General features: G+C 47.3%; 2 protein-coding genes across 2 annotated transcripts; both read right to left on the minus strand.

Annotated features, from left to right (window-relative positions):
- Positions 1-3,653: 3,653 nt before the first annotated feature.
- LOC110554990 (serine protease 44-like) lies at positions 3,654-7,047 on the minus strand. The gene is made up of 5 exons (XM_021647940.2): positions 6,753-7,047; positions 6,305-6,461; positions 5,519-5,778; positions 4,522-4,676; positions 3,654-4,059 (listed from the first exon to the last, which is right to left on the minus strand). Exons 1-5 carry the CDS (start codon positions 7,045-7,047, stop codon positions 3,823-3,825), a joined length of 1,104 nt encoding a protein of 367 aa, XP_021503615.1. The 3' UTR covers positions 3,654-3,822.
- Positions 7,048-12,496: 5,449 nt separating this feature from the next.
- Positions 12,497-17,267, minus strand: Prss42 (Putative serine protease 42). The gene is made up of 5 exons (XM_021647913.2): positions 17,045-17,267; positions 16,590-16,746; positions 16,059-16,321; positions 14,464-14,624; positions 12,497-12,712 (listed from the first exon to the last, which is right to left on the minus strand). Exons 1-5 carry the CDS (start codon positions 17,265-17,267, stop codon positions 12,497-12,499), a joined length of 1,020 nt encoding a protein of 339 aa, XP_021503588.1.
- Between the last annotated feature and the right edge of the window lie 9,202 nt (positions 17,268-26,469).

Genomic DNA, 26,469 nt, shown 5'->3' on the forward strand with positions numbered 1-26,469 from the left:
GAACTCACCGTCTGCCCCTCACCCCCTCCTCTCTCTGCATCATGTCTTTTAGAGAGAGGTTCCACCCAACCGCCATGGCCTCTTAACTGGAGTCTTCCTAATAACGTCCCTGTGCCTGAGTTGGTTTGTGCTCCTCTGCGGGGGAACACAGGCTCTGGTTCTCGAGGCAGCTGGCCCCAGCACCAGGCCAGGACATTTTACAAGCCAAAATATCCCTGGCGTGCTCCGCTGAGGTACTCCCCCAGGGCAACAGACCCCGGCTGGAGTTTGAGGAGGGTGTGGCCACACAGTGCCTGGTTAGGATGGTGGTGGTGGTGATGGTGGCAGCGGTGGCCGCGGAGGTGGCTGCAGCAGTGGTGCTGATGGCAGTGGCGGTGGTCGGTGGTGGCTGTGGCGGTGGTGGTGGCTGTGGTGGTGATGGCACTGTTGGGGTGGTCAGGGAGGAGCAGGCAGGTGCACAGGCACAGCTTGGCTAGGAACATGAGCACTGTTCCTACTGGTGTCTGCACTTCCTCAAGTAGGACTTACAGACCCAAGGAGGATTCCAGAGAGACGCTGCAAGCCCATAGGCCCAGGCACTGAGGGAGGACTCACCCGAAATTCCCAAAGATTCCAGATCCCTGGCACAGCTCCGGCGTTTCTAACCCCCACAGGACTTCCAGGATCAGGCCTTCCTGCCATGGTGGCCACTGTGAGAGGAGTCTTAGGATCCCACCGCAGCTACCTCGGTACTGCTTTTGGCTCTACAGACCTGCCTGGGAAGTCAAAGGGCAACCTGGGGAGGTGGAGTCAGCTTCTGTCCTTCCTGAGGGTGACACTGGCTACCCTGGGAGGGAGGACATGGCATGAAAGTGGAAAGGGCACGTGTGGGGAGGTGAGAAGGGGGAATTGGTGACTAAGATTAAGAAACATGGAATACATGTGTGAAACTGTCAAAGAATAAATAAACTTTTTTCTAACGAATTGCAGCGAAGTATTACCGTATTAAAGGCTCCTTCTCAAGATTATAGAATAAAAAAATGGAGGGATGGCTCAGTGGTTAAGAACACTTGCTGTCCTTCCAAAAGACCCTCATTTGGTTCCCAGCACCACTGCCAAGCAGCTTACAAGTGCCTTTAACTCTAACTCCAGGAGATCTGACACCCCCCCCCCCCCCCGCTTCTGGACTCTGTAGACACTCATACATATTCACAAGTAAAAATAAACTTCAAAAAAGATTATGAAAATACATTTAGACAAACTACAAAGAAGAAAAACAGATAACCTGAACACACACACACACACACACACACACACCCTTACCACACAGAAAGTGTTACACTGGTGAGTTCTAGCAAACATTTAAGGAAAAGGAGACAATTTTACACAAACTTCCTCACAATAATTAAATAACAAAGAATATTTTCCAAACAATTCTATAAAACCAACATTCCCCTGATTTTTTAAAAATGCATTTCAAGAAAAAACTTTGAGCTATCAAGATGGCTCAGTGGGTTAAGGTGCACCCAAACCAGATGCCTGAGTTTGAACCCCAGAATCCACACGGTGGAAGGAGAGAACTGACTCACACACACACTCGGGCAGAGAGAGATTAAAGAACAACTTAGACCCTAGCCTTCAAGAACTGAACCATCTGTGTGTTAGTATAAGCCAAGGGGGAAGCAAAGGACACCCACGCTGGAAAAAAGATGAAAACCACATCTTGAGGGGCTGGAGAGATGGCTCAGTGGTTAGGAGCAATTGCTACTTTTGCAGAGGACCTGGGCTTGATGGTGGCTCACAACTATCTCTAACTGTAGTCCTAGCTAGAGGGGGAAAGTCTGGTTTTTTTCTGGCCTTTGTGAACACTTGTAGACAAATGGTGCATTAAAACGCAAGCAAAGTATACAGATTAAAAATAAAGTTCTAAAGCCTTACATGTAAAAAACGCATCTGCAGACAACATAGTGTACGTAGGAAATCAGAGGAGAGGGCCTAGAGAGAGGGCTCAGCAGCTAAGAGCACTTCCTGCTCTTTCAGAAGACCTGAGTTCAGTTGGCAGCACCTACATGACTCGCAACAATCTGCAACTCCAGTCCCTGGAACTGGATGCCTTCTTGCTTGGGCAGGCACAGCATGCAAGAGTTACACAGACCTCCCTGCAGTCAAAACACCCAAACACCTGCAACCCCAGCACTCAGGGAGGCTGAGGGAGGAATACTGGCACAAGGATGAGGTCAGTCTGGGCTATCCAAGCAGTATCAGGCCAACCAGGACTGTAAGTCCCTCGAGGCACCAAAATGGCCAGGCTCCGCCCACAGAACACTCTAATGGCCTTAACTGCTAGACCCCGTCCCTCTATGCAAACAGCCAAGCGCTTACCCTACAGAGTAAAAGGCCCAAGATCAGGCCACCCTTTATAAACCTGCCTCTTGTGCAGGCTTTTCCTGCTTCTCTCCTGAGCAGAGGCAGCCACCCTCTTGTCTTTCTCCCAATAAATCTCGTGTGAGATTTGTTGTGAAGTGTGACTTTGTGGTAGTCCTCGGCTCCAGACTGCCAGGGTACCTTTCCCTTCCGAGCTGTAACTTTTTTTTTTTTAAGATTTATTATTTATACAGTGTTCTGCCTGCACAACAGAAGAGGGCACCAGAGCTTATTATAGATGGTTGTGAGCCACCGTGTGGTTGCTGGGAATTGAACTCAGAACCTTTGGAAGAGCAGACAGTGCTCTTAACCTCTGAGCCATCTCTCCAGGCCCGAGCTGTAACTCTTACATGAACTACATAGCAAAACCTTGCATCAAAATACAAATGCAGGAGCTGGAGAGATGGCTCAGTGGTTAAGAGCACTCTCTGCTCTTCCAAAGAACTGGAGCTCAATTCCCAGCACCCATATGGTAGCTCACAATTTTCTATAACTCAAGTTCCGAGAAATCTGACATCCTCACACTAATGCACATAAACTATATATAAATGTGTGGAGAACTTTAAAAAAAAAAAAGAGAGAGAGAGAGAGAGAGAAATACAGGCCTGGAAAGACGGCTCAGTGGTTAAATGAGACAAAGACAGATGACCTCCTCCAGGATTTAATAGAGATTATAACCTCCCTAGATAAATGGGGACCTATTTCTCTTTATGATATGCTATAAGCAGCCAAATATTCCAGATGGACAAAACTTCAGAACACGAGACACGTTTATTCAACTCACATCTAAAATAAATCTGCCCTCTCCAAAACTGTATCAAAACAACTTAGGGTAGTTTGGAAGTGGCTGTAAGGGAACCGAGGTAGAGGGTGCCAGGCAGGGTTGTTCCCAGGAGGCTTGTGTGGCAAAAATTTTTGCCCTCACAGATGGATTCCCACTGGGGCGTGGGGAAATGTTGCCAACCACAACGGAGCCAGGTGGAGACGCCTCCACCTCACACCTCTGCAGGAAATGCCGCCTCTGTCTCTTTGTGAGTGGTCGCAGAGCTCCCTGGGATGGCACAGTCTCTGGTTGGAACTATTAACAGCCAGTCAGGTCTAGTGGCCATTCAATACTGATGATGTCGCTCCTCTGTAGAGGTTCACCGAGACCTTCCTGAGTTAGCTCCCTCCTGGCAGGCCAGGTGGTCCTCTGTCTGGAGGCGGCTCGCACTCCTTCGCTCCAGGCAAAGTGGCAGCCGTGGCAGGAGACCAAGAGTACCAGGGCAGGACCTTTTGCAGGCCCCAAACCCCCTGCCATGCTCCACGGAGGCAACAGGTCCCGAGTAGAATTTGAAGAAAGAGCATTGACAGGATAAGGAGGTCAGAGGGGAAGCCTGGTGGAGAGGCTCAGGACAAGAGGATCACGGTCTGTGCGGGTCACGGTGTCACCAGGAGGCCCAGCTGAAGCACCGCACACATGCTTAAGAGGAGGAAGCCTGGCGAGCTCCGACCTGCAGCGCGGCTCAGATGGCTGAGGATCCAGTCCCTGTAGTAACTCACTTCTGTGTAAACGCCGGGAAATCCAAGTCGACCGCAGCCGATGCCCCAGCTCACGATCCCCACCTGCACCCAGGTTTTATTAATTTCACAGACAAAGGGCCCCCCAGAATCTCCCTGGAGTGAGAGAAACAAATGACAAGAATGAAATTGATCCATAGCACAACAGATTTCACCCTAAGGCTCTGGAGAGAGCGACAGGTCCTGAATCTCTGAATTCTTTTTTTTTAACAAATAAGAATTACTACCTATTTAAAAAGCTTAACTGAATATAAGCCAATATAATGTTCCTTTTCTGAAATAATGAGTAAATCGCCTCCTTGAGCCTCACACGGAAGGGGCTGAAAACACGGAATCTCTATCATTGCCTCCCTCATTCACCCCACCCCACCCCCGGCCACTGCAGACAGCATCAGTTTTCTCCTGGAGGATCGTGTCGAGCTAGCCCAGGAGCTTCGGCGTTTTGTCCTGACATTCCATCAGTGAATGGAGGATCTGGGGCACAACCCAGGCCCCAAAGTCTGGGAACTCAGAACATCTGGGGAGAGGACAACATGGTCAAGGGACCCAGGAACCAACCTGGCAGGCGTCTGCTCCTTTCTCACTGTAGCCACAGACTGTCCCTTCCTGGACTAGCGAAAATATTTTTCCTGTGCTGTCCTTGAGAATCTCATTACAATCCTCATGACGCATAATGCTTAGCTCAACCTCCTGAAGCCATCTTGACGAGCTACCTACACGGAGATGATTTTGGAGAAAGCAGTTCTGCATTAAGTAGAACGGCATGAATCAGTTGTGCCCCCTCCGGGCCACATACAAGTGTCCTCAACAGCCTCAGCTATTATACACATCTGACACTGAGAGAAATGTGGCCCCAACCCCGCTAAGAGAGTAAGACAAAGTAATGTCGAAACCAAGGGAGTAGAGGAAAGAACAACCTAAAAGAGGGAGGTAAAAATCTTGTCAGCCTGTGAGGTGATAGTGTGTCATATACTCTCCCTCGTGCTAGTGATAATGAGTAAAGCATCCTCACTTGCTAGGACATGATCACAACCCTTTGGACAGGTGGTACCCCAAAGTACCAATCTAAAGTCTAACCAAGAAACAGGAGACCCCAGAGCAGCGGTTCTCAACAACCGTAAAATGATTTTCATTACTACGTCATAACTGTCATTTGCTGTTGTTGTGAATCAAATGTAAATATTTACCTCTTCTGGAGGTTTTAGGCGACCCCTGTGAGAGGGTCATTTGATCCCCAAAGCGGTCTCAACCTGCAGGTTGGAGATTCACTGCCCTGTAGACTCACTGAGTTTCTTGACCTCTCCTCTCATACAACAAGCTTCCTCCCTACCAAGACAGGTACTTGTAACTAATAACCCTCCTGTTTGGTGCCTACTTCCTCAAGTCCTGACAAACCAATGGAAATTCACCAACAGTCACTCCCTCGTAGCATCTTCCCTCTACCCTCCCTTATCTTCATGCTAAAAACTCTGGCTCCCCGTCCCTCCTGCCTGTAGACCAGGCTGCACTGTCTGATCCCTGGTCTGCAGTTGCTGGAATCTTCCTTTAGGCTCACCTTGTTCCATGAGTTTGCCCCATCCGGTCACCCAGCACAGGGTCCCAGCCTCTACCAAGAAAGACTTTCTGGGAAGGCAAACGGGCTGGATGTAGGCACTATAATTCACAGGGAAGGCCAGCAGAGCAAGGGCAATGTCATGTACAATCATCCCCATGACAGAAAAATCCTGGTGGATAATGATGTCTTGGACTGGGATCTTGACTGACTTTGAGGACCACAGGTCAACCTCTCCCAACTTCACTTCGTAATTCAGATGACTGCAAAGAAATCCTGAAGGGTCTACACACTTCCCCTCCACACAGACAAAGGGCTTTGCAGCCCCTCCCCATCAGCTACCTCCCTCTTTTCAAACTCTTCAAATTCTTTCTGGGACCCCCAACTATCCTAGCCAGCCACCAGTTAGTTGGGTCTCCGAACATGCTCTCTGATCAACTATCATTTGGGAATGTATTAGAAATCCAAACGGTCAGGTGTCAACTGAAACTAAATTACAAACAAACAAATAACAACAAAACAACCCAACCCTGGGACTGTCATCTCTCACCCACCCCCACTAGTTTTAAGATGGGCTCTCTCTCACCCTGTGGCCCAGGCTGGCCATGGAACTTACTATGTAGACCAAGCTGGCCTCTAAACTCCTGGCAATCCTCCTGCCTTAGTCTCCCGAGGGTTGGGATTAGAGACATGAGCCACCACCACAGGCTCCTTTCTTCAAATAGAAAGCGAGAGGGACAGGCCATAGAGCCTGGTTAGGGGCCCAAGTCCAGATCCCCAAGTACTCACCCGTATACACAGTGGGCTGCTGTCATCACCCACCATTTGCTGATGAGGGAGCCACCGCAGATGTGCCTGTTGTTGGCCTGCAGGCTCACCTGCCAGGGCCACTTACTCTCTGCCGCAGGCTGTCCACCAACTATCCTTGCAGTTCTGTGGCCACAAGCTGGAGCAGGTTAGTGAAGGGAGGGGCTGAAGATAAAGCTGTTGCTGCTCCACTGGCAGCCAGATCCTTAGCACCTGTGGAACAAGGCTCTGTCCCCGCAAATCCCAGGGCAGTGTGATCCCTAAGACTCATCCCGGAATGGTGGTGTCCTGTCAGATCTCCAGGGTAGGTTGGGCCCACTCGGAGCCCACATCCCACACCCAAGAACCTAAGACCCTCTTCTCCGTCAGGGTCCCGTCCCCATGGGTCCACACCAGTTCTCTGCAGAGGGCCATGGCCCAGAAACTTCACCTGAAAGGGTTGGAACCCATGGTGGATATGCTTTCTTTGAAAAAGAGTGACCCGGAGTAAGTGCCGCCGAATCAGGGGACACCAAACTGCCCCCAGGCTTGGGGGCCAGCGAGGTCTCAGGCATCCCCGTAACAGGCCTCTCCTGTGGGTTTATGACCGGCTCATCAAGGCCGTCCTCCGAGGGGAAAGGAAAAAGAGATAGTGTCCCTGGAACCATCCGGGGCTCGCCCAGTCGCGTCTGAAACAGCAGAAACCAGACCAAGAGGCCCGAGGAGTCACTACCCTGGAAGGCCATGCCACCACCAAAGCCTCGACCTTTGTCGCAGCGCCTCCTTGTGGGCGGTTACGGAGGCTGCGCACAGAGGAAACGGGCACTTTGATTTGGCGCATCATTCCCCAACGCCCTCCTACCTCTCCACTCTCTCCACCGGACCTGCGGTGGTCCTCCCTCCACTTGATTCACGAATGACTCCCAGACAGTCAGGGTAATCGCAAAACCCCTTAGCAGAAAGGTTGTACCTAAGGTTGCTGACGATTGCATCAGGGTGGACAGTGCTACCTTTTTAAAAAAGTCAACACCCTCAAGATCTTCAAGGCCCATTAGCTGTATCAGTACAACACAAATTAAAACCACAATGAGACACCAGTGTCGGGCTTTCAAAAACAAACCCACAATAACCTCAAATGCTGGCAGCAGTGCAGAGATAAAAGACTTCCCTTCTGGAAAACACACTGGGTGTTTATTATATAACAAAAAAATGCAATTACTGTACACTCCAGCAAGTATATTCCAGGATGTTTATCCAAAAGAAATAAGGATTTATGCTCTATTAACCTGTATAAACGCTTACACTGTTAATATCTTTGTTCATCAACAGCTGAAAATACACAGCAGTAAACCTCTTTGCCTCCCCCAAATATACATTTTCTAATCCCTGGAACCCGTGAGGATGCTACTTTACCCAGCCAATGCCAAACAGAATGGATTAAATTAAGGCTCTTGATCCAAGATTATCTGTACTTTCCAGGTGAGCCCACTGTAATCACAAGCTTTTTCTATTTATCAACAAGGCAATTGAAGTCAAGGGAAGAGATGAGATGTCAAAAAGGAGTGGGAGGAGGAGAAGCTGTTGTTGTTAATGTTTCCCTGTGGTCTTTAAAAACCGAAGAAGAGGTCACAAATCGAGGAGTGGAGGCAGCATCTAAAAACCCGAACCGAAAGGAAAAGAAATTCTTCCCCTCTGCTTGCAGTGATGGCGCACACCTTTAATCCCAGAAGCCAGTGCTGGGGAGGCAAAGGTAGGCAGATCTTGGTTAGTTCAAGGCCAGCCTGGTCTACAGAGTGAGTTCCACCATAGCCAGGGCTACTCAGAGAAACCCTGTCTTGGAAAAAAAAAAATTCTCCCCATCAGTCTCCAGAAGCAAACAAGTCAGCTTACCTTTGGTTTTAGGATTTCAAAGCTCATAATTAAAAAATACCGACAGGTTGTTTCAAGCCACTAAATTGGTGGTAAATTGTTATAGCTATGAAAAGAAACCAATACAAATCCGGATATCCTTCAGTGGATGAGTGGTTAGGCAGCCTTACATTCACAATGTTAGACCCGAGAACCACGAGGAGAAAAGACCAAAGCCATGATTGTCTAATTAAAGCTAGCTGTATTTTCCGGGGTGTCTGGAACTGGCCAGCCAGCTGTCTCACCCTAAGTCTGGATTTGAGAGAGTAGCCCCTGCTGGCCTCATGAAGTCCTCTTGATAGGGGAGATCAGGTGTTCACAGAGAGAGCTGACTGTTATGCATTGTTAGAAAGAAACAAAGATGAAGAACAAGGATAAGGCTGTTTATCATGGGCATGAGGTCACAAGTTTAGTATAGGTTGAAAAACATGTTTTGCAGCTTACTTGACATGTAAGAAACACAAACTAATTCTTTTATTTTTATTTTTTGTTGTGTGTGTCGGGGGGGTTGCTCTCTGTGTAGCCTTGGCTACCCTGGAACTCAGTCTGTAGACCAGGCTGAACTTGAACTCAGAGATTCTGCCTCAGCCTTCCAAGTGCTGGGATTAAAGGCGTGCACCACCACTGCCATCTGGCTAAAGAACATATTCTTAATTACAACTAGAAACCTTAATTTGCAAGGACTTAACACAGAACAAATGGGAACTATGTCAAGGAACAGCTTTGACATCAACCGGGGTAAACTGAGCCTGGGTATAGATCCGGCTGCTGGCTGGTGCCCAACAGGCTTTCTCTGAGAGTCACTTTCAAGGGCGAAACTGATTGTTACAGACCATGGCTTCCACTGACAGTGGCAAACTGAAGGGCCAGAATTTAATTGTTCCTGGCAGTGGGCCAGTTCTGGTAGCTCCTTGGCATGAACTTAAACCTATTACAGTAAGCAGGGGCTAAGAGCCCTCAGGGCCTTTCCACTGATGGTGGCAAAGCATCTAAAGAGGAAAGTAGAGAAGGAGAAAAAAAGACCACACACTCATATACACACTCACATTTGATGAAGGAAGACAGACTCCAGCAGGTAGTTTCCAACAAGCTTCTTCTTTCAAGCTTCTCTTACTTTATACATACAAACACACAACATATACACATACATACATACACATTCACACATTGGGTGGATGGAGCAAACCCCAGGGAGCGAGTTCCAACCCCACCTTACACACATACATATACACATATATACATATATACATATACATATTGGTGGATGGAACAGCCTGCCATTGTCCATATATACATATACACATAAATACAGTTGATGGATGGAACAAACCCTCAAGAGCAAGCTCCAACCCAGATTTTTATTCTTTTTCCCGCAGCTTATATATTCCAGCAAAATCTTTCAAGCAATACAAAAATCACAGTGTGGTTGCATTCTATTTTTCTTTAAATGAATGATCACAATGAGAATACTGAAGAAAATACATGTTCCCCAATACACATGATCAAATGTTTTACTTATGGATGAAAAACAAGTTGTTCCCAAGAACCCACATATATTTGTAATTAAGTAACTCACTATAGATTAATAGTATAATTAAGCAAGGTAATTTCTCAGCCAGTTTTTTTCTTTACTGGCAGGATGAAATTTGTGGTTACAAAGAAAGAATCAATTATCTTAAAGAGTAATCTTATAAAAGTCTTAAAAGAATCACAAACCTAAACTTTCATGTAAAAAATAATCAGCCATTTCTACTTTAAATCCTCCAGGTGAACATCTACTCACTAATAATTTTTATGAAATCATATCAGGAAGATGAGGGCAATAAAAGTATAAGGCAATTAATTGTCACCTCAGTCACCAGCGCAGCTTGAGAGAGTCACATCAGCCACGGCTACGCTGGGCTATTATTTCTGTTCACCAACCTTCAGAAGTCCTGGCTTTAGTGTTAAGAGTGTATTTTTTTTTTAACTTCAAACTGTTCCTTAAGATTTTCTGCATCAGAGCCACTAGCAGAACCATCTTTACCTAGCCTTGCTAAGCAACCTATTTTTCCAAATTCTTTCTAAGGGCCATTGCTAACAATCTACATCTCTAGGTTCTTGTTTCAAGGGTGGTGGTTGGATCATTAATCTGCTCCAGCAGCAATGCCTGAAGGAGATCAAGCATTCTTCTTGTGAGTGCCAGTGACACTTCCCAGTATTATGAGGGATGTGGTGGCCACAGGGGCGACAAGCAGAGAGATGCCCCATAACGGCACGAAGTCCTCAGGACACGTAGTCTGAGAGAGTCTGTGCGGTTATGCTGACCCGTGGGCCACATCCCATGAGTTCTAGAGCTGTTTTGCTGTTCCTCCTGCACGGCCCCCAACAGCACTTATTCTTTAACTACAAACAGAAACCTTAACCTGCAAAATATACTGCTCCTGTGTTGGTCTCACAATACCACAGAGTATTTCTGAGCAACTGGAATGAACTAGTGAGGAGGAGGAAGAGTTGAGAGAGAGAGAGAGGTGAGAAGGTAATGTAAATTTAATATAATCATTCATTCCAGTTGCTCAGAAGAAGCTGACTGCCTGTAGTCACAGAGGGCTGCTAGTCCCTGCCTCTCCAGCACTGAGATTACAAGTGCATGCCACCATGCCTGGCTTTTTATGTAGGCCTGGGGATTAAACTCAAGTCTTCAAGTTTGCACATGCAGCAAACACTTTACAAATTGAGCTATTGCCAAAGTCCTACGTATACATTTTAGAATCAACATGTAAGTTCCAAGAAGACCGAAGCTTGAGAAATATGAGTAAGTTTGTAGGCACGACACGACCAAATAAGACTAGAAACTGCAGTAACCACGACAGAGGGGCATTTTATTTAAGAATGTAAGTCGATACAGGTGGAGTCAAGAAATAGGTGTTGAAATACACTGCCGCTTGGTGGTATAAATTGATATAGAAACAAATGCACTTCAACAAATCATACTGTAACAGTTTAACAAACATTAAAGGCATAGAAATATATACTTTGATCTCTACAAAAATTAATCTACAATCAAAAAAACTATAAGCCTTTTTTCTAGGGGAAAAATATTTGTAAAAAATTTTTCACAGCCTCCAGTTAAAAGCAAATCAAGTCTCAGATTTAATACTGTTATCTGGATATATGAAGAATAGTTAAAAATCAGTAATAGAAGGTATCTGTATTATGACAAAAAAAACTTGAAAAGACACTTTGCAAAGGAGAATATACAAATGCTCAATAGTGAGGGAGGCTGAAAAATATTTAAGGTGACGTGAGAAGGAAAAAGAAAATGCCTCACTGTAGAATCTAATTCGTGTTTCCTGCTAGCGGAAAATAAAATGTCCTCGACACAGCCAAAATCAAGAGTGTGGAGACAATATTCATTTTTCTTATAGATACCTCCAACAAAGGTGTTAAAAGCTACAAGTATAGCTGGGTGATGGTGACACAAGCTAGGCGATGGTGGCGTATGCCTTTGATCCCAGCACTTGGGAAGCAGAGGCGGATCTCTGTGAGTTCGAGGCCAGCCTGGTCAACAGAGTGAGTTCCAGAAGAGCCAGAGCTACACAGAGAAACCCTCTCTTGAAAACAAGCAAACAAACAACCAAGGTTACAAGTGTTCCGTGCTTGTTCTGGTCCAGAGCATTGGACCTTTGAGTTCAATGTTCCCAGCTGTCCTCCTGACATTAGGGCATTTCACAAACCCCCTTAGTTTTATTTGTAAAAAGAAACTCTTTAAGGAAATCTGCTCATAAGTTTTCTTAATTATTCTTCAAATTTCTACTTTATCTTTGAACATTGTTGCAAATTACATTCGATGAGAAATATAACTTCACAAAATCATAGAGAGAGAGACAACAATTATAGTTAGGGTACCTAAGATCTCTCTTTCTCTTCCCTCCCCCCCATTCTGTGGTCACCAAGCTAGCTCTAGTATGACATGGTGGGAGGTGAGAGCCCTGAAGCCACAGCCAGGTGCTTGCCCCACCCCTGCTGAGGTCCTTGTATAGGTCACTGTCATTTACCTGGCAGGCCAGTTTGCCTAGTAACTGGAATTGACTCACCTTCGCTCCTGCCAGAGCCCAGCTCAGGAGTAATGCAGCCAAGGCTGGTGACCAGAGCACCAGGCAGAACACTTTGGAGTCTCTCAGACCCCTGATACATCTCACTGTGGCTCTCTCCGGGGCAAGGGATCCCAAGCGGGATTTGAAGGGAGGGCATTGGGAAGGCAAGGGAAGGCAAAGGAGAGAGGAGCCATCACCACGTCCCAGGAAGTCACAAGATCAGCAGGCGCAGGAGTAAGATGAGGAAGGCCACAGGCTGGAAACAAGTAGCCTGGTTCACCACTGCAACTAGCCACTTGCTGTAAATGCCAACGTCTGTGTAAACTCCAGGGAAGTTTTTGCGACCACAGCTGATGCCCCAGCTCACGATCCCCACCTGCACCCACTTGTCATTAAACTGACAGGACAAAGGGCCTCCAGAATCCCCCTGAGGACAGAGAAAGAAACAAATGGCAAGAACAGCGTTGGTTCCCACTGGATTTGGCTGATTACATTGGAAGATAGGCAAGCGACAGGGTTTCCTCAGGCACTCAAAGGTCCAGCCCGTGCCAAGTACGGTGGCATTTGCCTCTAGTATCAGCCCTTTGGGAGGCTGAGGCAAGAGGATTTCAGGGAGTTTAAGCCTACTGGGCTACATGCCAAGACACTGTCTCAGAAGGAAGGCAGGGGGAGCATCCTTGCCAGGCCCAAACTGCTATTAATACAAAAATGCCAGACCTACATATATAACTATGGCCACTGAAAAGCTAATAGGAAAATGTTAATATCCTCTGAGGTTATCATCATTTCTCGAGCCACAGTGGTGTTAAATGCTGAATGCCGCTTCTGAGGGGTGAGAGACATGACTCCGGGGTTAAGGGCACATGCTGTTTTTGCAGGGGACCCTGGATTAGTTGAGAACACCCACATGGTGACCCGTAATCATTGGTGACTCAGTTCCAGGGGATCAGAGGCCCCCTTCTGGCCCCTTCAGGCACTGCAGGCACATGGTGCGCATAAATATATAAAGCAAACTACTCATACACATAAATAAAAACAAAATTTTTTTAATCCTATTAAATATTACTTCTATATAGCAGCTCCTAATTCCTTACATTTAACTTAATTTCCTCCAAAGCTCCTAACCTATATAGCAAGACCCTTCCTCATCAGTACCTCTCTCTTGCCACCCCTAACCTCACATGAACTGAAAATTTGACCTCAGAGACTCTTTCCTCCCCGCTTAGTTGCCCCAGACCCTATTCAGAACTCAGTGGCATTTCCTACAAGCTCTGAAGACACTAGTTCTGGAATTACACGCCTAAGGGAGCTGTTGATCTAGAAGGAAAATCTGACTGTGTTCACCAGGCCCCACTGCCCATGCCTGCCTGGGCCACTCTGGAAACTTGGCCACGATTGGATACCCTGTCTCATTGCCCCAGCATCCTCCACCCCAGTGCTGGGGAACAAACCTAGGGTTTCTGTCCACTGAGCGTTGCTCTTCATCTCCTATTCCTGAAATGGAGACAAGGTCTCACTGTGTAACAAGACTTACCTCAAAGTCACCAGTTAGCCCAGTCTGGCCTTGAACTTTGCATCTTCCTACCTCAACCTCATCAGTGTTTGGATTACAAGAACACACCATGCACTTGGACAACATAAGAAACTCACTCAGATTTCTGATCCCCTGTACATATTGTCTGCTAGCTCTAAAAACTGTATCACAAGAGGACCTTGAATTCATAGCTTTGGGTTTTACCTTCCATGGCAGTATGATACGGTATTATGTTTCAAGGTTGTGATATAGATTAACTAAGTTAATATAGGTTTATGTTCTCTTTAGAATGGTAACTGCCACTTAGGGGAACTCAATACAAAGCATTATTAGACTATCCATTCCCAACTTCCACACATTAACAGGAAGCCCCACACATCAGCCTATACACCAAGGCTACATTGTTTAGAAAGGACAAAACCAGCTGGACAAGATGGTGTCTCCCTGTCATCACAATGCCTGGGAGGTTGATGCAAGCACATCTCAAGTTCAAGGCCATCCTGTGCCACCTAGAAAGATCAGGCAAGGCCAGCTCCAGGAGCCGTGGGGTACGGAGCTCTCCTCATTAATTCTCTTGAGTAAAAGAAGTGGCAAATAACTCAGGCCTGGCCATCTGAGGCTGAGGAAGGGGCCCATGAGCTTACCTGGCAAGAATCCTTTCTTCCTTCTTTATAGCCACAGATCATGCCCCTCTTCACCATTTCCTTAGAGGTTCCTACACCCTTCTTCAACATAGCATTACAGTCATGATAATGGATGATATTTTGCTCCACCTCCCGGAGAATTGCCGTTGGAATTTTTGGCTCTAATGAAGAAGATCAACAGTGTATAAATCTACACAGTGGATAGCAAGCACTCAAACACACACACACACACACACACACACACACACACACACCGTGCAAAGGCAGGGAAATTAATATTGTTACCATTTGACACAGGAGAAAACTGAGACTCAAAATGGTCATAGGAAAGGATTAAGTAACAGGTAAAATGGAGCCAGGCCCAATAGCACAAGTCTAAGTGCCTGGGAGGCCAAGGCTGGAGGATCTCAAGTGCAAGGCCCGCCTGAGCTACAGGGTGAGCTCAAGACCATCTTGAGCAATTTAGCAAGACTCTGTCTCAAAACACAAGGTAGAAAAGGCTGTGAGTGTAGCTTAGTGCTAGAGCCTTCCCTCACACCTTTAACGCCGTAGGTCCAATTCTCAATGCTTAAAAAAGGGCAAAACTAAGACAAGAGAAGGATGATATTTCTGAAGGAGAAGCAAGGCCTTAGAGGCTGAAGAAATGACAACCCACCAAGTACATCACTAATGTTGGAGTGATAGTGAGGAGATGCCTTGTGCATCTTTCTCTGTTATTTTTTGTTTCTCAGCAGGACTGGGGTCTTTTTGTAGTCCTGACTAGTCTCAAACTGTCTATACTTCTGCATGTAACACCATACCCAAGTATCTTCACTGTCTAGAACATAATCACAGGCTCTCAAGAAATACAAGCTTAAATGTATCACATGTCACTTCCTGTGGTTAAGAAGTCTACCAACAGAGGCCTTGTAGCTTGCCTAGTTCCCCTAGGCACAAGGGACTCCATAAACACCAAGAAAGGTGCTTCCATTGAAAAACTGGCTGGCAGCTCATCATCTCATGAGCAAAAATCCAGTCAAGGTGCTGGAGGCTCAGCAGTTAAGAGCACTTGTTCTTGCAGAGGACCCTGATTCATTTCTCTCAGCACCCACATGGAGGCTCACAACTCCTAACTCCGGGTCCAGGGGATCCAACATCCTCTTCTGACCTCTGTGGGTACCAGTCAGACATCCGGTAAGCAAACATATATGCAGGCAAAACATCCATGCACACAAAATAGAACAAATCAAATCTGAAAATCCACCCAGGTGGATGCCATTGCTTCGGGCCTTTCCCCATGGGGATTTCACAGCCATTCCCATGACTGCTCAGCACCTTGCTCCACAAACCTGCGAAAGGAGATTTGACACATTCCTATTCCCAGGAGAGATAGCTTTCGTGGGCTGGCATCAGATATGTGTCTTGCCACAAAAGACTTCAACACAAGATCTGGGATCACCTAAGCTGACCATTTCCTTGACTCCTGTCAAACTGCCTCCCCACCCCCACACCAGCCAAGTAGTCTGTCTTCGTTTTGGTCCCCTTCTCCCCTCCCCACGTATTTTGTTTCTACTCTAGGAATAAGGCTGGCTTTCCCTTTGAGTGCCAAGTCTTACCACCTACATCTGTTGTGCCCCATCCCGTCACCCAGCAGCTGGTCCCAGTTTTCACATAAAAAGTCTCTGACGGGAGGCAGATAGGGTGGATGTTAGAGGTAAAATTCACAGGGTATTGGAGCTTGAGAAGGGCAATATCGTTTTCAATGACAACGGCTGTGGAGAACTTAGGGTGGACAATGATGTTCTTGATAGGGATCACCACACTTGTATTTTGGCGGTAGACACTCCGATCACCCATCTTGACGTTGTACTGGATTTGGCTGTGGAAAAGACGTGTTGCCTCATCAGCAAGAGACCCTACGCAGCTCTCTTAGACCCCTTCGCACTCACTCTCTGCTCCTCCATGTGGCCCCAACCCCATCGGCTACTCCCTACCATCCCGCCTCTATCACTAAAACTCTTCATCCCTCTCGCCTGCGCCCCACTCTAAGGATTTCCAGGAACAAGGTGATCACAGCGCGCCCTCCCCCTTCTTTTGTGTCCGTTTGGGAGTGTCGCCAGTTTGTCAGGCCTGGAAGCCCTCCTCACCTGAAAATACAATGGGCCGCAGTCAGCACCCACTGGGCATTGATGAGGGAGCCTCCGCAGATATGCATGTGTCTGACCCGAACGCTCACCTGCCAGGGCCACTTTCCCTCTTCACTTTCCTGGCCTCCCAAGATTTTCATGAGGGGTTGGCCACACACTGAGCGAGGACAAGGTGAGAAGAACTCAAAAGAATTAGGCCCTCTCTTCAGGCTAGCATTTCTGTAGAAAGCCTAGAAGGAGGGTACGTCCTGTTGAACACCACGGGGCTCTTCATACCCTAAAGGCTGGGGTGGGAGGCCGCACACTCCCCATGGCAGTCATAACCCCCTCAGAAGCCAGGCAAGGCGACAGTGGTCTGGGCTGCACCCGTGTCCCTGGATTCAGGGTGTCCCTAGATCCCACTCTGGACTTTGACACAGTCCTCCCCTTGCCACAGACACCCGTTGCCAAGTTACCTAAGGTAATCGACACGAAGGGAGAGGAGTCACCCGGATAGGCCACCATGGACATGCTCTCCGAGGTGGGGGGTGGCGGGGGGTTGTCCCTTGGGGCTTCGCTGTGCCCAGAGGGCAAACCGGAAGTAGAGAGGACAGAGGCAGCGGCCCAGGCCCCCCAGAGCTTTGACTGAAGCAGCAAGAGGCAGGCTACGAGGCCCAGGGAGCCACGTCCGGACGCCATGCCACCACGCAGGCTCCCCTCCCCCCCCCCCCCCCCCCCCCGCTCCTCTCCCGGTAAAGCGGCGTCCGCTCCCCAGGCTCGCGCGGCCACCCTCGCTTCTGCCAGGGGAAACGGGCTCCTCGAAGGAGGAGGCGCCAGCGAGTCGGAGGCCACAATGGTGGGCCATGGCTTCCCGGGTGGGAAACGTGTTCTTGCTTTCACTCAGACCTTCAAGCGCATAGCCCTGACTAGGACAGAGGACACAAACGTCCTCGATGGAGACCTCCCACTTCAGGACCCGCACTTCCTGCGGAGCCTGGCCTAGAACTGGTAAGGGCTGGACTCTGAGAATGAGAAGGGGAGGCCGAGTTCTCCAAAAAAAGGCACCTCAAACCGAGATTCATTCACCAGACCTGGGCTATTCTTTTATGTCAGTTATGGGACAAGCTGGGGGGGGGGGGAGCAATGTCCAAGCCTGGAGATATGCCTCAATGTTTAAGAGCCCTTGATGCTCTTTCAGAGGACCGGGGTTCAATTCCCAGCACCCACATGGAGACTCACGCCATTCTTAACTCCAGCTCCAAGAGATCCAGGGCCCCTCCTCTGGCCTCTGTGGGCACCAGGCACGCACATACATACGTGCAGGCAAAACACTCAGACACACGAAATAGAAATAATCATGCTCCTAAATTAGCCACCACCAAAGACAACTACCCGCAAGTCAATCGGTTCTTACTATTCCATGTCCCTGACGTCTTACGTGGTAATTCATGACTTTCTCCTTGTTGCCCAGGTGCTCCCTGGGCCTCTGCCTCGGAGCAGCAGCATTCGTGTTGAAGCGGGAGAATGGAGGGGCAATGATGACAGCCTGTGCTTCTCACGTCCCCCCACTGAAAGGAGGAGAGCCGCTGCATTTTTCCCCGGTTGGTACACCACTCACCTCATCAGTTTCTTTTCCGGGGTCTTGGTGCGATGGTTTGCATAGGGATGTCTCCCCCCGACCCCCGTAGACTCATGTGTTTGAATGCCTGGCCTGTAGGGAGTGGCACTATCAGGAGGTGTGGCCTTGTTGGAGAAAGTGTGTCATTTTGGGGGTGGGCTTCGAGACCTCATCTGCTGGAGCTATGCCCGCTGTGGCGCACGGTCGCTTTTGCTGTCTGCACATCAAGGTATGGCTCGCTCAGCTCCTCCTCCAGCACCGTGTCTGCCTGCACGCTGCCATGTTTCCCGCCGTGATGATAGTGGACTAAGCGTCTGAAACTGTAAGCCAGCCCTGATTAAATGCCCTCCTTTATGAGAGCTGGTATGTCACGGTGTCTCTCCACAGCAATAGAAACCCTAAGACACCTGGGAAAGGGGCACATTCTTTAATATACTCTTTGGTCGTAGCGGGGTGGGCGAGCAGGTCTTACATTCCAATAATTGCACTCCCACTCACCAATTAAGAAAAACAGAACTCTGCATTCAAAAATTGTCCTTTTAAGACAAAGAAGCCTCTGGACTCTCTCTATAGCCAAAAATGACCTAGCACTTCAAATCCTCCTGCCTCGACCTCCCAAGTACAGGGACTACAGGCAGGCATACCACCACACCAGCTTGTGCAGGGAGATTTAAAAAATAAAAAAAATTTAAAAAGCCACCGGTTGGTGGTAGCATACACCTTTAATCCCAGTACTCGGGAGGCAGAGGCAGGGAGATCTCTTTGAGTTAGAGGCCAGCCTGGTCTACAAAGAGAGTTCCAGGACAGCCAAGGCTACATAGAGAAAACAACAACAAGAAGAAAAGCAAAACAGAACAGGATTCTGTGCTTGCTAGGCAAGCATTCTTACCAACCGAGCTAAACCCCAGCCCAGCAAGGAACTTCTGACATTTTGTGGAAAGCGTGAAGAGTCATGCCCAGATGTATAAACTGAGCTTCTGGCAGGCACACTCCCAACCTGGGCTCACGCATAGCTACCCAATGTTACTTAAAGCCCAAGTGAATTGTCTTTGTAAGGAAGTTTTTTCCCTCCTGCTGCTTTGCACCCGTCCTAGAGCATGCTGGGATGTGACTCTAGCAGAGCCAGAGACAGTGAAGGCTGGCTGAAGTGGGACAGGTACGGAAGTGGCAAGTCTTTATGGTGCAGCTTCTTCCGGATATCACAAATCTATCCAGATGTGCCCCGTTTAAACTGTCCTCACTTTTCCCCAATCAGTGTCCTAACTTTCATGTAAGAAATTCATGGAGCTGTTAACTTGTGTTGAAACTGAAGCAGCTGCAAAGATTAAACACTGCATCTTCTTTCAACTACATCAATGGTGCAATTACAAGAAACATGAAAATGGCCAGGCAATTTTAGCACATGCCTTTAACCCTGGAACTTGGGAGGCAGAGGCAGGTGGATCTCTGAGCTCGAGGCCAACAAAGAGAGTTCCAGGACAGCCAGGGCTGTTACACAGAGAAATCCTATCTCAGAGAACAAACAACAACAACAACAAAACCATGAAATACTTCATAACCTCTCAGTCATAAGGTTAAAAATCATAGAACCTTTTAATCCAAGTGATTAAGATTAGAGATTACCCATCAGTCAAATAGCTCAGAGGGTGGAGGGGCTGGCTATGAACCTCCAGAACCCATGCTAAAAAGAGACACCCACTCCAAAGAGTTATCCTTTGAGCATCTCATATACTCCTCTACACACAGACACAGACACACACACACGAATGCACTCACATGCATACATGCTGGGGCTTGAATCTAGAGCCTCACATGTACAGGCAAGTACTCTACTACTGAGCTATATATCCTGTATCTCAGGCCCATTAAATTGTCTTTTAACATGTAAAAGACAGAGTGTGGCCTACTGTAAGGCTTTAGAACTTGTAGGAGCTGCAGATCCAAAATAAATTTGCACCTTTTCCTAGGCCTTTCTTCATAAACTTTCATCAAGTGTTTATGAGAAAGATTAGAGGCCGGCAAAGGACCAAAGAAAGCCGTGCTTAGAGTGTGGTTTAAGGGAGGGCGGCAAAACTGAAACCCTGCAGGAATGAAGTCAGCTCAGACCCTTCTACCGCTTTCCTCACTCCCTGCTCTGCAACGTGCCCACCCAGAAGAGCCTTGTACTAACAGGAAGGAGGGTCAAAAACTGACGTTGGGGGCATGAGTCAAAGCATGTGGTAGTTGGGTGAAGATGACATGAGACCTCTATACTAGGAGACCTCACTGTTACCTGCCCAAAACATGTACCTGTCTAAGGAGGTGGTTCTTAGAAGTAAAGCACACACACACACACACACACACACACACGCATACATACACACACACACACACACACACACACACACACACCCTAGCAGCTGTCCAGAAACAAGTAATAGCAATCTGCTGCTGGCTGAGCAGTTTACAAAAGCATGGATCAGCCACCTCTCGGAGGCACAGAGAGAAAGCCAGTAACTTACAAAAGAACAGACCTCAAGAAAAACTCAACAGCTTCCCACCGACCAATACAAGCAAGCAATAATAATAACGGTAAAAGAATCTGAAACCTGTACTTACGAGAGTAACCATGGCAACCACAAACTCTCATTTGATTGTCTCAGTGCTTTCCGCTATGGAAAAGGCATACTAAAGCTGGGAATGCCGCTCAGGGGAGAAGCACTTGCCCACAATGATGTGTAAGACCCTGGGACCATAGGGGAGGAAGGGAGGGAGGGAGGGAGGAAGGAAGGAAGGAAAGAAAGGAAGGAGGAATGGAAGGAAAGAAAAAGCTAACTGATTGGAAGCACCTATTGTTCATCTCACACACACAAAAGAAGGAGAAGTAAGGGAAAAAAAGAGGAGGAAAAGAAAGAAGAACCAGGACAATGAATAAAGAATTACATCTCAAGCATGGTGGCATTATGCCTTTAATGCCAGCACTTACGAGGTGGAGGCAGGAAGATCTCTGCAAGTTCGAGACCACAGAAACCAAAGAACAACAACAAAAACCTTAAAAAAAAAAAAAAAAAAAAAAAAAAAAAAAAAAAGAGGTAAGGGAGGGAAGAAAGACAAATATCATGTCTTCTCTTTTAGGATGAATCTAGGTTTAAACAGATATACACAGAGGACATGAAGACAAAAACATGACTATTGGATGAAGGGGTTGGAAAGGGATCAGCAAGAGGCAGGAAGAAGGGATGGTGGAGGGCAGTGCCTTGATGAGAGCAAAGCACAATGATACTTACTCATGAACACGTCATAGTCAATGTAATTCTTTGCGCTAACTAAAAATATTTTTAGGAGAAATACAATTCTTTCCCTTTTAGTTTTGTTTTGTTTTGAGGAAGGGCCTCACTAGATAGCTCTGGCTGTCCTGGAACTCTCTATGTAGCCCAGTCTGGCCTCGAACTCAGGGAGACCTGCCTGCCTCTGCCTCTGATTAAAGATGAGACCACCATGGCCAGCACAACGCCATCTTGAAATCAAAGTCGCTGTAGAGTGCATTCTACTCCAAATCCGCTAGCAGGATACCGCTCCACCCGTGAGATGCTGCCACCATTGCACCGCGCTCACACAAGCGGCTGCAGGGCCCTAACCCTGGATACACAGAGCCTGGGCCCAGAGGAATCACCCTGGCATGAGAGCCCGTGGGACATCCTGTTCCCCACGGACTATGGGCACTGCAGGGACACTGTGCTCCCTTGGTGGACAGGCTAAATTAGTTCTTGCCTCCCCGTGAGTCTGTGCCCCTGGTAGTGGACTCACCATGCCTCCACTGAACATGTAAAGACGCCCCAACCTTGTCTCCTTTGAAGGCTGTACTGTACAGTCGCAGACTCCTGCAGTCTACACTCTGGTACCCGGGAGCATGACGGATGTGGATTACAACTGAAGAAAGCAGAGACTCCACACTGTCTCGACTCAAAGCTAGCACATGCTGAACAGAGGATTGATATCCAGGGTCCATCGGCAGGTGAAAGGTTTTCCCTACAAAACTTGATACAGAAACTTTAAGATCCAGCTGTCTCACAAACTGAGACATCAAGCCAGCATGTCACCAAAGGAATGCCAAAGTTCCCAATAAATAACCCCAGCAAAAAGGAAACTTACGAATTACCTCAGAAGGAATTCAAATTAACTATCCTCAGAAAATTCATCAAAGCATAGAAAATGCAGACAGATAACTTAATGAAATCAGGCAAATCACAGTGAGCTAATGAAAATGAACCAATGAAATCAGGCTACTCAGAGAGAGCTAATGAAAATGAACCAAGCATGAAGAAATATTGAAACTGAAGATTTCGATGAATTAAATAACCACAAACACACAGAGAGACCAAAGAATTTCAGCCATAGACGATCAAGCTGAAGAAAGAATTTCTGAACATGAAGAAAGGTCTTTGACATAACCCACAGGGACTCTGGGTATGGTGGCACATGCCTGCAATCCCAGTACTCCGGGGGCTTGGGGGGGGGGCGCAGGCGTACTGCCAGCCTGGGCTACAGTAATGAGCACCGGGCCAGGATGGGCTAGACAATAAGACCTGTCTCAAGAAAAGGGGGAGGGGCAGAGATTAGGGGGAGGGCTGAGGAAATGGCTTATTACTAAAGTGCTTATAAAGACCAGAGTTCCATCCATAAACCCATGTTAAAAAAAAGTTAAAAAAAAAAAGTCAGACATGGCAGCACTCACTGTAACCCCAGCACTGGGGAGGCAGAGCCAGATCCCTGGGACCCATTGACCAGTGGCTCTAGCCCAATTGGAGAGCTCCAGGCCAATAAGAGATCCTGTCTCAACAAATCTAGTAGCTAGTTGATGATGAATGACATCAAGATTGACCTCCAGCCTCACCAGGCACATGTGCATGGGCATTCACACAAACACACACGAACTGTTTTAGACGATTGGGCAAATTATACACTTTATGACAGTTGAGAGGACAGAATAATTATTTAATAAAATAATAGCTGAGAACTCCCCGATTCAGACAGCACCCAGATCCAAAATGTTTACAGGTTCCCAGTGTATTCAATCCAAAAAAAAGTCCTCTACAGGGCGCATTATAATCAAATTGTACAAGGTAGCAGGCAGAGAGATAGTTCTAAAAGCACCAGTACAAGTCAGGTACCTGAAATCCCAGCCCTCGAGAGCTGAAGGGAGGCGAGTCAGGAGTTCAAGGCCGCTTTATGCCACACGAGACCCTGTCTGAAAACTCCTCAATAAACAAATAAATGCAGTAGAAAACCAAGTCAGACATGGTGGCTCACGACTGTAATTCCACCATTTGGGAGGCTGAGGTGGAAAGGTTTCCACGAGCTGGAGGCTAGCTTGAGCTATAGAGTGAAATCCAAAGCAGCCTCAGCTACAGGGTCAGACCCTTTGTGGAAAACAAGGGAGGGTGTGTGGATATGCAGCCCGGTTGTGGAGTGCTTGCCTAGTGTGCAGGAAGCCCTAGGTTTGATCCCTAGCACAGCATAGAGCCAGAAATAGCGGGACATGTCTATAATCCCAGCACTCAGGAGGTAGAAGTTTAAGATTGTTCTTTGCTACTTGTTGAGTTTAAGGCCAGCCTGGGCTACAAGAGACCCTATCTGAAAACAAAACAAACAAAGGCCAGACTGCCACACTTATAATATAGTATGCAGAAGGTAGAGGCAGGAAGATCTTGAGTTCAAGGCCAGCCTTGGCTACATAGCAAGACCCTGCTTCCCCGCCCCCCCCAAATAAAAAGCAATTAATCAGTTAAGTAATTAAACAAGAAATCTCATAGAAGAACATAATTATGGATACCAGAGGTTTACGTGGCTAGTGAGGAGGCAGAGAAGTGGCCAAAAGATATATAATTACAGTCAAAAAGTATGGAGAAAGAAATTCCAAAATAGGCAAACACAGAGAGACATAAATAGACAATGCTTGCCAGGAGAATGACAAGGAAAGGGTAGGTGGGTGGGGAGAGGGAGAAACTGGGAGCGATTACTAACAGTCCCAGAGTTTCCTTCTTGGGTGCTGAGAATGTTCTAAAATGCGCTGTGGTGATAGTTGCTCAGCTCTGGGAACATACAAAAGCCATTGGAATGTACACTTGAAATGAGTGAGTTGTGTGATATGTGAATTATATCCCAATAAAGATATTTAAGAAAACAGAAAATGCCCAGCATTGAAACCACAGCTGTGAAGGGTGGAACAAACAGCTCTCAGGCGAGTGGAAAAAAGCCAGTGAGGGAATGTGAGCCAAAAAAACACAAGCAAAAAAAAAAAAAAAGGGAGAAGAATCGATGGACCAAAACTACGGAAAACAATTAGGAAAACAGCAGAGAGGCGGAGAACAGCCAGCTGAGAAGAAATCAAAATCCTGAGCCAGGAGCAGTGGTTCATAACTTTATTGCCCGCACTTGGGAGGATGAGAGAGGAGCATCAGGAGTTCGAGACCACAGAAGGGAAAATCCCTTAAGCCCTGCTGGGAGCAGGAGCACAGTCATCAACGCCAGGAGCTTCAAAGAGCAATGGTGGTCACACCTTTAGTCCCAGCACTCGGGAGGCAGGCAAATCTCTGAATTAGAGGCAAGCCCGGTCTACACAGTGCATTCCAGGAAAGCCAGGGCTATACAAAGAGACCCTGCTCCGAAAAACAAAACAAAACAACCACTAGAAGTTTCAAAAATGAAATAGTAAGAACACAGAATAAATGGAAAGAGAAAGTTTCAGGACTAAAGGAATAGAAGATTCAAGCATCTTGTATGTGACCATGTTCATATGTGGGTATGCACACACACACACACACACACACACACACACACATGTCTATAAGGAGAGCAGAGACAGTCTTGAGTGTCTTTCCTTCCTGGAGCTGACCAGGTAGGCTACAATGGCCACCAAGAGCTCTTGTCTTTGCCTTCTCAGTTCTAGGATCACCGGCATATGTCATCACACAAGTTCTGTATACGTATTTTGCTTCTAAATGTATGTCTGTGCACTGTGTGTGTGTGTGTGTGTGTGTGGTGCCAACTGAGGCCAGAAGAGGGCATCAGATCCCTTGGAACTTGGATGGATCCCTTGGATGGATAGTTGTGGGCCACCACGTGGGTCCTTGGGACTGAACATGGGTCCTCTGAAAGAGCATCGTGTGCTGTAAATGCTGAGCCATCCCTCCAGCCCCTACACTCTGCCCTTGACATAAAGTTTCCAACTTAAAAGGAAGATCATTTTCATCACAGAAAGAGTCGCTGTAAGGAAAATGAAGATTGAATTAACTGGGACATCATTAATAGATATGCATGGCTATCAAGAGTAACTCAGGGCTGGAGAGATGGCTCAGAGGTTAAGAGCACTGCTTGCTCTACCAGAGGTCCTGAGTTCAATTCCCAGCAACCACATGGTAGCTCACAACCATCTCTAATGCAGAGCTGGTGTCCTCTTCTGGCCTGCAAACACAATGCTGTATACATAATAAAATAAGTAAATCTTAAAAAAAAAAAAAAAAAAAAAAAAAAAAAGTAACTCAGCCAAGGATTGCTGGGGTCTCTGAAACACAGACTTAATTAACATAGGAGGAAACGTGCTTTTAAAATACTTAAGAGAATTTCTCAGGTGGCTGGAGGAAGGAGTCAGCACTTTAAAACAGTAGTAAAAACTTTACTGCTCTTGAGGAGGACCTGGGTTCAGTTACCAGCATTCACGCGGTGGTTCACAGCTGTCATAACCCCGGCTCCAGAAGACCGGATGCCCTCTCCTCTTCTGGTTCACAGCTGTCACAACCCCGGCTCCAGAAGACCGGATGCCCTCTCCTCTTCTGGCCTCCAAGGTAACTGCCTGTGTAGAGCACGTATACACACCCACTCATACACGTAACATAAAGTAAATAAATCTAAGAAAACTTATTACAAGGAGTTCTGCGCAATGTGGAAAGTTGGAGGTTGTTTTGTTTTTTGAGACAGGGTTTCTCTGTGTAACAGCCCTGGCTGTCCCGGAAATTTCTTTGTAGACCAGGCTGGCCTTGAACTCACAGAGATCTACCTGCTTCTGCCTCCCTAATGCTGGGATTGAAAGGTGTGCGCCACCACTGCCCAGCTTTGATTTTTGTTTGCATCTGAGGGCTGAAGGGACAGCTTGATGGGTAAAGGCACTTCCTGCCGAGGTTGATGACCTGAATCCAAACCTTGGGACACACGTGGAGGAAAGCAAGAACAGACTCCTACAAGTTGTCCTCTGACCTTCACCACACAGCATGGCACATTCACACCACCTCCTACACCCACACTCAA

This window comes from Meriones unguiculatus, chromosome 6, assembly GCF_030254825.1.
Source record: "Meriones unguiculatus strain TT.TT164.6M chromosome 6, Bangor_MerUng_6.1, whole genome shotgun sequence".
Lineage (NCBI taxonomy): Eukaryota > Metazoa > Chordata > Mammalia > Rodentia > Muridae > Meriones > Meriones unguiculatus.

What these genes read in the sequence shown, in the direction of transcription:
- LOC110554990 (XM_021647940.2), bottom strand. Translation starts at nt 7,047, where the DNA reads ATGGCCTTCCAGGGTAGTGACTCCTCGGGCCTCTTGGTCTGGTTTCTG. An exon ending in ATGGGTTCCAACCCTTTCAG is followed by an intron (nt 6,462 to 6,752) that starts GTGAAGTTTCTG and finishes AACCTGCTCCAG; the next exon opens with CTTGTGGCCACAGAACTGCA. An exon ending in AAGGAGCAGACGCCTGCCAG is followed by an intron (nt 4,060 to 4,521) that starts GTTGGTTCCTGG and finishes CTCTCACTCCAG; the next exon opens with GGAGATTCTGGGGGGCCCTT.
- Prss42 (XM_021647913.2), bottom strand. Translation starts at nt 17,267, where the DNA reads ATGGCGTCCGGACGTGGCTCCCTGGGCCTCGTAGCCTGCCTCTTGCTG. An exon ending in CTTCGTGTCGATTACCTTAG is followed by an intron (nt 16,747 to 17,044) that starts GTAACTTGGCAA and finishes GTCCTCGCTCAG; the next exon opens with TGTGTGGCCAACCCCTCATG. An exon ending in GCGGCCCATTGTATTTTCAG is followed by an intron (nt 16,322 to 16,589) that starts GTGAGGAGGGCT and finishes TCTTTTCCACAG; the next exon opens with CCAAATCCAGTACAACGTCA.